The sequence below is a fragment of the Rana temporaria genome, chromosome 5 (genome assembly GCF_905171775.1).
Source record: "Rana temporaria chromosome 5, aRanTem1.1, whole genome shotgun sequence".
Taxonomy (NCBI): Eukaryota; Metazoa; Chordata; class Amphibia; order Anura; family Ranidae; genus Rana; species Rana temporaria.
The window spans coordinates 424,491,382-424,506,390 of NC_053493.1; the positions used below are offsets into that span (position 1 = coordinate 424,491,382).

Genomic DNA, 15,009 nt, shown 5'->3' on the forward strand with positions numbered 1-15,009 from the left:
ACCAATACAATCAATATGTGTATCTACACCGCGCCAATACAATCAATATGTGTATCTACACCGCGCCAATACAATCAATATGTGTATCTACACCGCGCCAATACAATCAATATGTGTATCTACACCGCGCCAATATTATCAATATATGTATCTACACCGCGCCAATACTATCAATATGTGTATCTACACCGCGCCAATACTATCAATATATGTATCTACACCGCACCAATACTATCAATATATGTATCTACACCGCGCCAATACTATCAATATATGTATCTACACCGCACCAATACTATCAATATATGTATCTACACCGCGCCAATACAATCAATATGTGTATCTACACCGCGCCAATACTATCAATATGTGTATCTACACCGCGCCAATACAATCAATATGTGTATCTACACCGCGCCAATACTATCAATATGTGTATTTACACCGCGCCAATACAATCAATATGTGTATCTACACCGCGCCAATACTATCAATATGTGTATCTACACCGCGCCAATACAATCAATATGTGTATCTACACCGCGCCAATACTATCAATATGTGTATTTACACCGCGCCAATACAATCAATATGTGTATCTACACCGCGCCAATACTATCAATATGTGTATCTACACCGCTCCAATACTATCAATATGTGTATCTACACCGCGCCAATACTATCAATATGTGTATCTACACCGCGCCAATACTATCAATATGTGTATCTACACCGCGCCAATACAATCAATATGTGTATCTACACCGCGCCAATACTATCAATATGTGTATATACACCGCGCCAATACAATCAATATGTGTATCTACACCGCGCCAATACTATCAATATGTGTATCTACATCGCGCCAATACGATCAATATGTGTATCTACACCGCGCCAATACAATCAATATGTGTATCTACACCGTGCCAATACAATCAATATGTGTATCGACACCGTGCCAATATTATCAATATGTGTATCTACACCGCGCCAATACTATCAATATGTGTATCTACACCGCGCCAATACAATCAATATGTGTATCTACACCGCGCCAATACAATCAATATGTGTATCGACACCATGCCAATACAATCAATATGTGTATCGACACCGTGCCAATACAATCAATATGTGTATCTACACCGCGCCAATACAATCAATATGTGTATCGACACCATGCCAATACAATCAATATGTGTATCGACACCGTGCCAATACTATCAATATGTGTATCGACACCGTGCCAATACAATCAATATGTGTATCTACACCGCGCCAATACTATCAATATGTGTATCTACACCGCTCCAATACAATCAATATGTGTATCTACATCGCGCCAATACGATCAATATGTGTATCTACACCGCGCCAATACAATCAATATGTGTATCTACACCGTGCCAATACAATCAATATGTGTATCGACACCGTGCCAATATTATCAATATGTGTATCTACACCGCGCCAATACTATCAATATGTGTATCTACACCGCGCCAATATTATCAATATGTGTATCGACACCGCACCAATATTATCAATATGTGTATCTACACCGCGCCAATACTATCAATATGTGTATCTACACCGCGCCAATATTATCAAGTAAAAGGAAAAAGCAGCGACGCAGACATGCGATAGAATCGTGGAAAGTAAAACGCTACATGGAAAAAGTGGCGCCAAGTTGCAAAATGTAAATCCTGTGAAAACTCGGGGTGTCCCGATGCCACTTTGTTAGGACCGAGTACAAATACCGAAACTTCTTTTCATGTACTCGCCGATACCGATACTTATTTTTAATGCCAGATGACAGTTTGACTGATGAGGACTGATAGGTGGCGCCGACTGATGGGCACCAATAGGTGGCACCGACTGATGGGGACTGATAGGTGGCACCAACTGATGGCAGCACTGACAGGTGGCACCAACTGACTGGCAGCACTGAAAGGTGTCACTGATAGGCGGTACGTATGGGCACTGATGGCACTGATAGGCGGCAGCAATGGGCACTGATAGGCGGCAGCAATGGGCACTGATAGGCGGCAGTAATGGGCACTGATAGGCGGCAGTTTGACTGATGGGCAGCACTGACAGGTGGCACCAACTGATGGGCAGCACTGACAGGTGGCACCAACTGATGGGCAGCACTGAGAGGTTGGCACCGACTGATGGGCAGCACTGAGAGGTGGCTCCGACTGATGGGCAGCACTGACAGGTGGCACCGACTGATGGGCAGCACTGACAGGTGGCACTGACTGATGGGCAGCACTGACAGGTGGCACCGACTGATGGGCAGCACTGACAGGTGGCACCGACTGATGGGCAGCACTGACAGGTGGCACCGACTGATGGGCAGCACTGACAGGTGGCACCGACAGGTGGCACCGACTGATGGGCAGCACTGACAGGTGGCACTGATAGGCGGTATGTATGGGCACTGATGGCACTGATAGGCGGCAGCTATGAGCACTGATAGGCGGCAGCAATGGGCACTGATAGGCGGCAGCAATGGGCACTGATAGGCGGCAGCAATGGGCACTGATAGGTGGCTGGCACTAATGGGCAGCAGTTATGGGCACTGAAAGGTGGCTGGAACTGATAGGTGGCAGTTATGGGCACTAATAGGTGGCAGTAATGGGCACTGATAGGCGGCACCAACTGATGGGCACTAATATGTGGCACCGACTGATGGGGACTGACAGGTGGCACCGACTGATGGGCAGCACTGATAGGTGGCACCGATTGATGGGGACTGATAGATGGCACTGACTGATGGGCAGCACTGATAGTCAGTACGTATGGGCACTGATGGCACTGACAGGTGGCTGGCACTGATAGGCGGCAGTTATGGGCACTGATAGGTGGCTGGCACTAATGGGCAGCAGTTATGGGCACTGAAAGGTGGCTGGAACGGATAGGCGGCAGATATGGGCACTGATAGGTGGCACGCACTGAAATGCAGCAATAAATGACACAAGGAAATGCTATGCTGCAGCGCCCATCTCGGCACACCCTGCACTCGGCATCAGTAAGTATCAGCAGACCTCTTGTTACACCCAACCCCCGAACTACATGGGCTGGGTGTAACAATATGTCAGCTGCTGCTTACTGTGGCCAAGTGCAGGGTGTGCCAAGATGACGGCGACCGCTCTGCCCTGCTGAGGCCGCCCACCCACTAAGCCCGATCCGCCTACTGACGCCGCCTCCCCTCCCCGCCCACTGAATACGTTAGCCCGCTCCGCCCACTGAGGCGGCACGATCCGCCTACCGACGCCGCCCGCATTTGTGCGAGTACAAGCGCTCGGTACCGGTCCCGATACTAGCATCGGTATCGTGACAACCCTAGTGAAAACATTACAAATGTATATCCTTAGGACTATACCATACAATGTATAAAATGACAACAATATACGTGAGAAATGGAAACAATGGCCCGGATTCAAGAAGCAATTGCGCCTGTGTAACCATAAGTTACACAGCGCAATTGCTTGCTTGCCCCGGCGTAACGAGTGCTCCTGATTCAGGAACCTCGTTACGCCGACTGCAGCCTAAGATCTCCGCGGCATAAGGCTCTTATGCCCGCATATCTTAGGCTGCATTCTTGCATTGGCCGCTAGTTGGCGCTCCCGTTGTGCTCAACGTATAGTATGCAAATTGCATACTAACGCCGATTCACAACGTTACGCGAGCCCTGCGTACGCAGTTTAGGCCGTTTGCGTACGTCGGTTTTTGCGTAAGGCTGCCCCTGCTATTAGCAGGGGCAGCCCATGTTACGTATACCCGTCGTTCCCGCGTCGCGAAATTAGAATTTTACGTAGTTTGCGTAAGTGAATCGTGAATGGCGCTGGACGCCATTCACGTTCACTTTGAAGCAAATGACGTCCTTGCGACGTCATTTGCCGCAATGCACGTCGGGAAAGTTTCCCGACGGAGCATGCGCTCTACGATCGCCCCCTACGGGATCATTTAAATTACGCGCCCCCCGTGAATCGAGGGCAGCGCAAAAAAATTGCGGGGGCGCAGGGCAAAAACTTTGCCCTGCGCCTCCGTAAAAAAAGTGCAATTATACCTGAATCCGGCCCAGTGTCTCTATAAAATGGGGAAATAGTGACTCCTGAGGACAATGTCCATAAACTGTGATTAGTGGATGTGACGGTATCGGTATGATATCTCCGTCAACGTTCCCTTCTTCCCATAACGAAAATCACCCCAATATTCCACGAGGAGGGATATTCCTGGAATCGCCCAATAAGCCACACATGAGACCAGCTTACTGCTTGAACAACACAGACTTTAATGGTTTTTCTTCTCAGCTTTTTATACAGTCCAAGACATTGAAGCAACAATGAAATCTCCACCCCCCCCCTAATCACACACTAAGGCTAATTACTAAAACATTCCAGACAGGTCGGCACCGACCGACAATTATCATGTCTAATCACTGCACATTCCTTACACAACAAACCACCTTCACACACTTGAGTTTCCTAAGCAGACGTTTCGTCTGCTTCCAGTTTGACACCTATTAACACCTCTGAGCATCACTAGGTTGTAGACAGGGTTATCGCACAATTAAAGGCCTTTCAAAAGCTAGCCTTATTTAACATATGAACAGTCCTTACAGAGAGAGATGAATCACACATAAAACACCTGTTACCTGTAACCAACAGCATTAAGTTAGCAGGGAGAGCATTAGACTGAAGCATATAGGCAATTGCATCACAATGGCCCCCCCTTTTCTCCCTGCTCCGGCAAACCCGGTTGGACCTTCCCTGGTCCAGTAGGGTTGACGGGTTCAGAGCTTTTAGTCCGAGGTTAACTCCGTTTGGCGTGACTGACCTCCCTTGGCAACTGCTTCAGACTCAGGTATGCCACCGGGTCTTCAGATCACACGTCGGTCAGTCCCCAAGTCTTTGTGCGATCTGCAAAGTCACCAGAAGTCAGTGTGAAGATGGCGAATGGGTCTGTGCGCCGCCATCTAGGTGTCCCGCTATGGGAGGGGCAGGTTATGGCTCTGAAGTGACAATCACAGGAGATTCATAAAAAGAAAAAGTTATATTTGTTGAAGTGCTGTAGCACTGGTCCTCAGAGTCCGGGGGGGGGGGGGGGGAGAGAGGGGACTCAGAGCCCCATAAGGTCAGCCACCCCCTGCTCCCTCCGCAGCCGCCGGTTCTCCTCTTTGAGCTTTTCCAGCTCCATCTCCAGTTCATGGAGCCTGGGGGGGTCAGCCCGCTGTGACCTCAGGTGGTTGTTCTCCTCCTCCATGCGGCTTATGCACTCCTCCAGCTCTATGTACTCACGGATCAGATCCTGCTTGCTCATGTCCTGCAGGCTTTCAACGTGGTCCTTCATCATCAGGAACTGGGTGGTGGTGTAAGGGGCCACCGGTGGGCCCTTGGCGAACATCTCGGCCCGCATCTGGGGCGCCCGCTGCGATTCCATCTCCTCCAGTCGCTTCTTCTCCTCCCAGGTCCGCTGGTTATATGACTTCCAGGACCTCTTCTTCTTGGAGGGTAGCTGGCGGTGCCTCTTTCTGCCCAGCTCCCTCCAAGGCCCCTCCGGCTCATGGCTGTCGCCCATGACCAGCTGACAATGGTGTTCCCTGTTGTCCGTAATAACAGATTGTACCATGAGGGCTTCGTAAGGGGTGCCCAATGGTTCTTCCTGACCCAGCTCCTGGGGATCCCAAGCCGAGTCTACACAATGGGCTGCTGCTGGTGGGCGGTACCCAGGTTGAGACTAATTTGACCTGGTGTTGTCATTCATGGGGCAATTCTGCTTGAAGTGACCCAACTGTTTGCACCGGAAGCAGCGTTGTTCGTTGTCCTCCTGGCGTGGGTAGCGAGGGCTATATGTCATCGGTCTGTTAGGCGGTTGGTATCTAGCGGCTGGTGGGTGTGAGGGCGCCATTGGTTGTGGGGGTTGTACCCGTGGTGTGACCTGGTTTGTCTTGCGAGTATCCGCATATTCATCCGCCAACTTCGCGGCCTCTGGTAGAGTCATGGGCCTGCGATCTCTCACCCAATCCTTGACGTCCGTCTGGATGTGATTGTAAAATTGCTCCAGGAGCATTAGTTGCAAAATGTCCTCTGCGGTGGTGGCCTGGCTGCTGTTAGCCCAGTTAGAGGCCGACCGGGACAATTGGCATGCCCATTCCGCATAAGAGTCTTTCGTGGTTTTGCGTGAGTCCCTGAACTTCTGTCGGTGGGACTCTGGGGTTACTGCATAACGAGCCAGGAGCACTTCTTTAACCCGGGCGTAGCTATGGATATCCTGATCTGGCACGGTCCGGAAAGCATCAGAAGCTTTGCCTGACAGTTTGCCTGACAATATTGCAACCCACTCTCTTCTAGCAATTCGGTGCAGGTTACATTGTCGCTCAAAATCCGCCAGGTAGTTATCAATCTCACAGTCCTTTTCATCAAAAGCTTTAAAAGCGCTAAACGGAATCTTCCTTGCGTCTGCTGTGCTGTACTCACTGTTCGTAGAAGGTGCGGCTGCTTGTTGGACTGCTGCCAGTTTTAACTGTAGCTCTGCGTCCCTTATTTGTTTATCCTTCTGTAGCTCTGCGTTTACTAACATGTCCATCACTTTCAGTACCACATCTGGCGTTGGGTTCGGGCCGAACCACGCTAGCTTCTCTCTCATTAGCTTGTTGGTTGGTGACTCCTCCTGAATCACTGGTGTCTCCATCTCTTGTACTGCTGGCGTTGCTGCAATCCCGTTCTCTTGGTCTAGCTCCATTAATTCTGCTATGATGACCCGCTTGGTTTTGTTGCAAGCAATCCTTCCACGAACTTCCAGTAGTTCTTTCAGTGTATTTCTTTTAAGCCAGGTGTAGCAGCCTTCCATTCACTGTTCCCAGTGTCTGCTTGGAATCCGGGTGTAAAGGAGGGTAGAAGGGAAGATCCCGCTGCTGCCAACCAATTGTGACGGTATCGGTATGATATCCCCGTCAACGTTCCCTTCTTCCCATAACGAAAATCACCCCAATCTTCCACGAGGAGGGATATCCCTGGAATCGCCCAGAAAGCCACACATGAGACCAGCTTACTGCTTGAACAACACAGCCTTTAATGGTTTTTCTTCTCAGCTTTTTATACAGTCCAAGACATTGAAGCAACAATGAAATCTCCACCCAACCCAATCACACACTTATGCCCCGTACACACCATCACTTTATGTGATGAAAAAAAACGACACTTTCTGTGAAGTAAAAAATGACGTTTTTGAAACTTCAATTTTCAAAGACGAAGTTGCATACACACCATCGTTTTCTCACAATGATCTTGCAAAGTCAGGTTACGTTCCACCACGTTTTACCATTGAAGCTAGCTTCTGGGCATGCGTAGATGAAAAAACGTCTTAGAAAACGACGTTTTTTGCTACACACGGTCAATTTCTGTGAGGTAAAAAGTGCACTTTTGAAAAACGACACATAAAATTGAAGCATGCTTCAATTTTTTTCTGTCGTTTTTTAGAAGACATAAAACGACGTTTCCTGACGCATTCATGGCAGCACACACTGGGGTTGTGACTCCGCCCCCACAACCTGACAGGATTGGTTAGCTATAAATTTGAAGGGGAGACGCCCCGCACCATCAGGCCCTATTTAGTGTTCTCCCCTGACAGAGTGGTTCTGAAGCCCTCAGACCATTTTTATCCAAGGGTAACTTCCTCCTTTCATTATAACCAGGACATCGTCCTTCCATCTTTTACTAATGAGAGGGGCGAGTCCCATGACTAGGATGTCAAGTCTACCATCTCCAGTTACTTCACAGCTACATCTCAGGAAGACGGATTCTGTCTTAATTATCCCACACGGGAGCAGACGAGGTCAGCCAGCTACCTCCCGTACCATTACCTCTTGGTTGTTAGTGCTATCGCGGAGACCTATTCCATCCAGCAACTTACGACTCCTAAAGAGCATTAGGGCTCATTCGACAGGAGCAGTGGCCACTTCTTGGGCAGCATTTTGCGGGATTTCACCGGAAACCATAGGTAGAGCAGCAACTTGGTCTTCCCAACACATCTTAATTTCTCACTACAGAGTGGATTCTGCTCTCCTGGCTACCGTCGACTTTGGCAGATCTGTTCTTAGAGCCAATTCCTCAGCGCTATAGAGAATAAATATTACTGTTTTCTTGCACCCTCCCGACTGGCGAGTTATTTCCCAGTGTGTGCTGCCATGAATGCGTCAGGAAAACGGAAAATTGTATACTCACCTTTCCGTAATTTTCCTTTCCTGACGCATCTTCATGGCAGCACACAGATGCCCGCCCTATTGTTTTATGATGATATATACAGAGAATGGTGCGGGGCGTCTCCCCTTCAAATTTATAGCTAACCAATCCTGTCAGGTTGTGGGGGCGGAGTCACAACCCCAGTGTGTGCTGCCATGAAGATGCGTCAGGAAAGGAAAATTACGGAAAGGTGAGTATACAATTTTCCGTTTTTTGCCCACACACGGTCAATTAAATTGACGTTTTTGAAAATGACGTTTTTTTCCATCGCAGAAAGTGATGGTGTGTACGCGGCATAAGGCTAATTACTAAAACATTCTAGACAGGTCGGCACCGACCGACAATTATCATGTCTAATCACTGCACATTCCTTAAACAGCATAACAACAAACCACCTTCACACACTGAGTTTCCTAAGCAGACGTTTCGTCTGTATCCAGTTTGACACCTATTAACACCTCTGAGAATCACTAGGTTGTAGACAGCGTTATCACACAATTAAAGGCCTTTCAAAAGCTAGCCTTATTTAACATATGAACAGTCCTTACAGAGAGAGATGAATCACACATAAAACACCTGTTACCTGTAACCAACAGCATTAAGTTAGCAGGGAGAGCATTAGACTGAAGCATATAGGCAATTGCATCACAGTGGAGTCACGGTATAAATCCGGGAACCATAGGGGAATGTTCCAAACTTCAACTACCACCCAAGGGGGAGGAGGCTAGGACACTCTTACGGGAAGGAGTGGCCCTCCTGTTGTAGCGAGGTCACCAGCGCCTGCAGATTGAGCCCTCTGCGGGGTCTCAAACAGATCCGGGTTGCTTGGTATAGGGGACTCTGAACCTCCTCCTCATTCAATGGCCACTGTCCGTTCACCTTAATCCCAAACGCGGTCTCCCAAGTGAGAGTGAAGCATAAAGGGGCAAAAAATGTTTCGTCATATGTGACGTCTTCCTGGGGCACGGAGGTGCCCCAGGAAGACGTCACGTACGACGAAACATGTCGGGCGGAGCTACGCATTGACGTCATCACGCCTCACGTGACCCCAGAAGTAGAAGCCTTTGTTTGGATTTGAAACTTTTTTTGCCGGCAAATGTGTTTTTACGATGTTTTTGTTCATCCAACTGGAACTTTTTAACAATAAAAAAGCCGTGTTTAATAACGACAACACACTATTGGAGCCTTTTTTGCTCATCTGGTACAGAGACTGATGTGACTGTGGGGGGGGAGGGGACATTAGAGTGTAAGCTCCTCTGTACAGAGACTGATGTGATGTGTGGGGGAGGGGACATTAGAGTGTAAGCTCCTCTGTACAGAGACTGATGTGACTGTGGGGGGGAGGGGACATTAGAGTGTAAGCTCCTCTGTACAGAGACTGATGTGACTGTGGGGGGAGGGGACATTAGAGTGTAAGCTCCTCTGTACAGAGACTGATGTGACTGTGGGGGGGAGGGGACATTAGAGTGTAAGCTCCTCTGTACAGAGACTGATGTGATGTGGGGGGAGGGGACATTAGAGTGTAAGCTCCTCTGTACAGAGACTGATGTGACTGTGGGGGGGAGGGGACATTAGAGTGTAAGCTCCTCTGTACAGAGACTGATGTGACTGTGGGGGGGGGACGGACATTAGAGTGTAAGCTCCTCTGTACAGAGACTGATGTGACTGTGGGGAAGGGGACATTAGAGTGTAAGCTCCTCTGTACAGAGACTGATGTGACTGTGGGGGGGGGGGACATTAGAGTGTAAGCTCCTCTGTACAGAGACTGATGTGACTGTGGGGGGGAGGGGACATTAGAGTGTAAGCTCCTCTGTACAGAGACTGATGTGACTGTGGGGGGAGGGGACAGTAGAGTGTAAGCTCCTCTGTACAGAGACTGATGTGATGTGGGGGGAGGGGACATTAGAGTGTAAGCTCCTCTGTACAGAGACTGATGTGACTGTGGGACATTAGAGTGTAAGCTCCTCTGTACAGAGACTGATGTGACTGTGGGGGGGGGGGGGGACATTAGAGTGTAAGCTCCTCTGTACAGAGACTGATGTGATGTGGGGGGGGGGGGAGGGGGACATTAGAGTGTAAGCTCCTCTGTACAGAGACTGATGTGACTCTGTGGGGGAGGGGACATTAGAGTGTAAGCTCCTCTGTACAGAGACTGATGTGATGTGTGGGGGAGGGGACATTAGAGTGTAAGCTCCTCTGTACAGAGACTGATGTGACTGTGGGGGGGGGGGGAGGGGGACATTAGAGTGTAAGCTCCTCTGTACAGAGACTGATGTGACTCTGTGGGGGAGGGGACATTAGAGTGTAAGCTCCTCTGTACAGAGACTGATGTGACTGTGGGGGGAGGGGACATTAGAGTGTAAGCTCCTCTGTACAGAGACTGATGTGACTGTGGGGGGGAGGGGACATTAGAGTGTAAGCTCCTCTGTACAGAGACTGATGTGACTGTGGGGGGGAGGGGGGCATTAGAGTGTAAGCTCCTCTGTACAGAGACTGATGTGACTCTGTGGGGGAGGGGACATTAGAGTGTAAGCTCCTCTGTACAGAGACTGATGTGACTGTGGGGGGGAGGGGACATTAGAGTGTAAGCTCCTCTGTACAGAGACTGATGTGACTGTGGGGGGAGGGGACATTAGAGTGTAAGCTCCTCTGTACAGAGACTGATGTGACTGTGGGGGGAGGGGACATTAGAGTGTAAGCTCCTCTGTACAGAGACTGATGTGACTGTGGGGGGAGGGGACATTAGAGTGTAAGCTCCTCTGTACAGAGACTGATGTGACTGTGGGGGGGAGGGGACATTAGAGTGTAAGCTCCTCTGTACAGAGACTGATGTGACTGTGGGGGGGAGGGGACATTAGAGTGTAAGCTCCTCTGTACAGAGACTGATGTGACTGTGGGGGGGAGGGGGGCATTAGAGTGTAAGCTCCTCTGTACAGAGACTGATGTGATGTGATGTGGGGGAGGGGACATTAGAGTGTAAGCTCCTCTGTACAGAGACTGATGTGACTGTGTGGGGGAGGGGACATTAGAGTGTAAGCTCCTCTGTACAGAGACTGATGTGACTGTGGGGGGGAGGGGACATTAGAGTGTAAGCTCCTCTGTACAGAGACTGATGTGACTGTGGGGGGGAGGGGACATTAGAGTGTAAGCTCCTCTGTACAGAGACTGATGTGACTGTGGGGAGGAGGGGACATTAGAGTGTAAGCTCCTCTGTACAGAGACTGATGTGATGTGGGGGGGGGGGGAGGGGACATTAGAGTGTAAGCTCCTCTGTACAGAGACTGATGTGACTGTGTGGGGGAGGGGACATTAGAGTGCAAGCTCCTCTGTACAGAGACTGATGTGACTGTGGGGGGGAGGGGACATTAGAGTGTAAGCTCCTCTGTACAGAGACTGATGTGATGTGGGGGGGGAGGGGACATTAGAGTGTAAGCTCCTCTGTACAGTGACTGATGTGACTGTGGAGGGGAGGGGACATTAGAGTGTAAGCTCCTCTGTACAGAGACTGATGTGACTGTGGGGGGGAGGGGACATTAGAGTGTAAGCTCCTCTGTACAGAGACTGATGTGACTGTGGGGGGGAGGGGACATTAGAGTGTAAGCTCCTCTGTACAGAGACTGATGTGACTGTGGGGGGGAGGGGACATTAGAGTGTAAGCTCCTCTGTACAGAGACTGATGTGACTGTGGGGGGGAGGGGACATTAGAGTGTAAGCTCCTCTGTACAGAGATTGATGTGATGTGTGGGGGGGGGGGGCATTAGAGTGTAAGCTCCTCTGTACAGAGACTGATGTGACTGTGGGGGGGGGGGGGGGGGGGACATTAGAGTGTAAGCTCCTCTGTACAGAGACTGATGTGACTGTGGGGGGGAGGGGACATTAGAGTGTAAGCTCCTCTGTACAGAGACTGATGTGACTGTGGGGGGGAGGGGACATTAGAGTGTAAGCTCCTCTGTACAGAGACTGATGTGACTGTGGGGGGAGGGGACATTAGAGTGTAAGCTCCTCTGTACAGAGACTGATGTGACTGTGGGGGGAGGGGACATTAGAGTGTAAGCTCCTCTGTGCAGAGACTGATGTGACTGTGGGGGGGAGGGGACATTAGAGTGTAAGCTCCTCTGTACAGAGACTGATGTGACTGTGGGGGGGAGGGGACATTAGAGTGTAAGCTCCTCTGTACAGAGACTGATGTGATGTGGGGGGGGGGAGGGGACATTAGAGTGTAAGCTCCTCTGTACAGAGACTGATGTGGGGGGGGACATTAGAGTGTAAGCTCCTCTGTACAGAGACTGATGTGATGTGGGGGGGGGGAGGGGACATTAGAGTGTAAGCTCCTCTGTACAGAGACTGATGTGGGGGGGGGACATTAGAGTGTAAGCTCCTCTGTACAGAGACTGATGTGACTGTGGGGGGGAGGGGACATTAGAGTGTAAGCTCCTCTGTACAGAGACTGATGTGGGGGAGGGGACATTAGAGTGTAAGCTCCTCTGTACAGAGACTGATGTGACTGTGGGGGGGAGGGGACATTAGAGTGTAAGCTCCTCTGTACAGAGACTGATGTGATGTGGGGGGAGGGGACATTAGAGTGTAAGCTCCTCTGTACAGAGACTGATGTGACTGTGGGGGGGAGGGGATATTAGAGTGTAAGCTCCTCTGTACAGAGACTGATGTGACTGTGGGGGGAGGGGATATTAGAGTGTAAGCTCCTCTGTACAGAGACTGATGTGATGTGGGGGGGAGGGGATATTAGAGTGTAAGCTCCTCTGTACAGAGACTGATGTGACTGTGGGGGGAGGGGGACATTAGAGTGTAAGCTCCTCTGTACAGAGACTGATGTGATGTGGGGGGAGGGGACATTAGAGTGTAAGCTCCTCTGTACAGAGACTGATGTGACTGTGGGGGGGAGGGGACATTAGAGTGTAAGCTCCTCTGTACAGAGCCTGATGTGACTGTGGGGGGAGGGGACATTAGAGTGTAAGCTCCTCTGTACAGAGACTGATGTGACTGTGGGGGGGAGGGGACATTAGAGTGTAAGCTCCTCTGTACAGAGACTGATGTGACTGTATGGGGAGGGGGCATTAGAGTGTAAGCTCCTCTGTACAGAGACTGATGTGACTGTGGGGGGAGGGGACATTAGAGTGTAAGCTCCTCTGTACAGAGACTGATGTGATGTGGGGGGGAGGGGACATTAGAGTGTAAGCTCCTCTGTACAGAGACTGATGTGATGTGGGGGGAGGGGACATTAGAGTGTAAGCTCCTCTGTACAGAGACTGATGTGACTGTGGGGGGGAGGGGACATTAGAGTGTAAGCTCCTCTGTACAGAGACTGATGTGACTGTGGGGGGGGGGGACATTAGAGTGTAAGCTCCTCTGTACAGAGACTGATGTGATGTGGGGGGGGGGGGAGACATTAGAGTGTAAGCTCCTCTGTACAGAGACTGATGTGACTGTGGGGGGGAGGGGACATTAGAGTGTAAGCTCCTCTGTACAGAGACTGATGTGACTGTGGGGGGGAGGGGACATTAGAGTGTAAGCTCCTCTGTACAGAGACTGATGTGACTGTGGAGAGAGCAGCCAGGTGTAATGTGGTAGGTGGCTCTTATCCACAGCCAGAAACCGTTCGGTGTGTTGGGTTGTTGCAGCACAGGACAGACACAACAAGTGCCGATCCCGCCGCGGTTCTATCGGACTCGGCGTGAAAAGCTTATCCCGCGGTTCCAAGGTCAGTAGATCAGATCCTTGGAGTGGAGATAATATCAGACACGTGGACAGATAACAGAAAAGAAAAACAGGACCAGGCCAAGGTCACAGGCAGAACTTATCTGATCTCTTCCCTCCAGTACAGGACGGCAGGGGGGGGCGGAGCAGGCCGGAGCCCGGAGGGGCCACATTCAGGAGTGTCAGGCTGCCCCCTGTGGGCTCTGTGGGGGGATTTTTTCTGAGGGACACATTTCTTCGTCACTCTGATTTGCCTTTCAGTTGCTCCGGGAGTTGCATTGAGCCGCTTCTTTTGTTTCCTTTGATTTACATTGACTTGTATGGGGGGGGGGAGAGCAGATCAGACCCCAACAAAAGCCTGTGTACATGGGCCCTTTAGGTGTCAGGAAAGGGGGACCTCCTCCCCAGTCTGGCCTCTGGTTATCACAGTCATGCACAGTTTTCATACAGAACCTGCAGTAATGTCAGGCGCCCCTCCTGTGTCTTGTACTGACCCATCAGGGAATACTGTGGTGTGATAATTCCAGTATGAACAACACGGCTTACCCAATCGGGGCGCTCACTTCGGTCGTTGGGGTTCACTTCAGAGGGAGGTGGGGAGTAATCCTTCACAGGGGTGATGTATTCCACGGGGCCCGTCCCTGGAAGAGGCAGCTTCAACAGGGGGTAACTGGGCAGGAGGATAATGCAGGGAAGAAAGAAAGAAAGAAAGAAAGAAAGAAAGAAAGAAAGAAAGAAAGAAAGAAAGAAAGAAAGAAAGAAAGAAAGAAAGAAAGAAAGAAAGAAAGAAAGAAAGAAAGAAAGAAAGAAAGAAAGGGGGGAGAGTAGAGGAGGGTTTTGGAGTTGAGTGTGCAAAAAAGAAAGAGGGGGGAGAGAGAGAGAGAAAAAAAAAACAGAAGGAGGGGGGGGGAGAAGAGAAGGAGGGGGAGAGAAAAGAAGAGAAGGAAGAGGGGGGAGAGAAGAAGAGAAGGAAGGGGGGGGAGAGAAGAAGAGAAGGAAGGGGGGGGAGAGAAGGAAGGGGGGGAGAGAAGGAAGGGGGGGG

At 50.2% G+C, this 15,009-nt stretch overlaps 1 protein-coding gene across 1 annotated transcript in view; it reads right to left on the minus strand.

The window, feature by feature from the left end:
• LOC120941721 (SREBF chaperone) overlaps positions 1 to 15,009 on the minus strand; it is a 111,237-nt gene that overhangs the window by 60,555 nt on the left and 35,673 nt on the right. Inside the window, exon 3 of the mRNA XM_040355340.1 lies at positions 14,514 to 14,637. Within this exon, the coding sequence (XP_040211274.1) occupies positions 14,514 to 14,637 (124 nt within the window). The remainder of the gene's footprint in view (positions 1 to 14,513; positions 14,638 to 15,009) is intronic.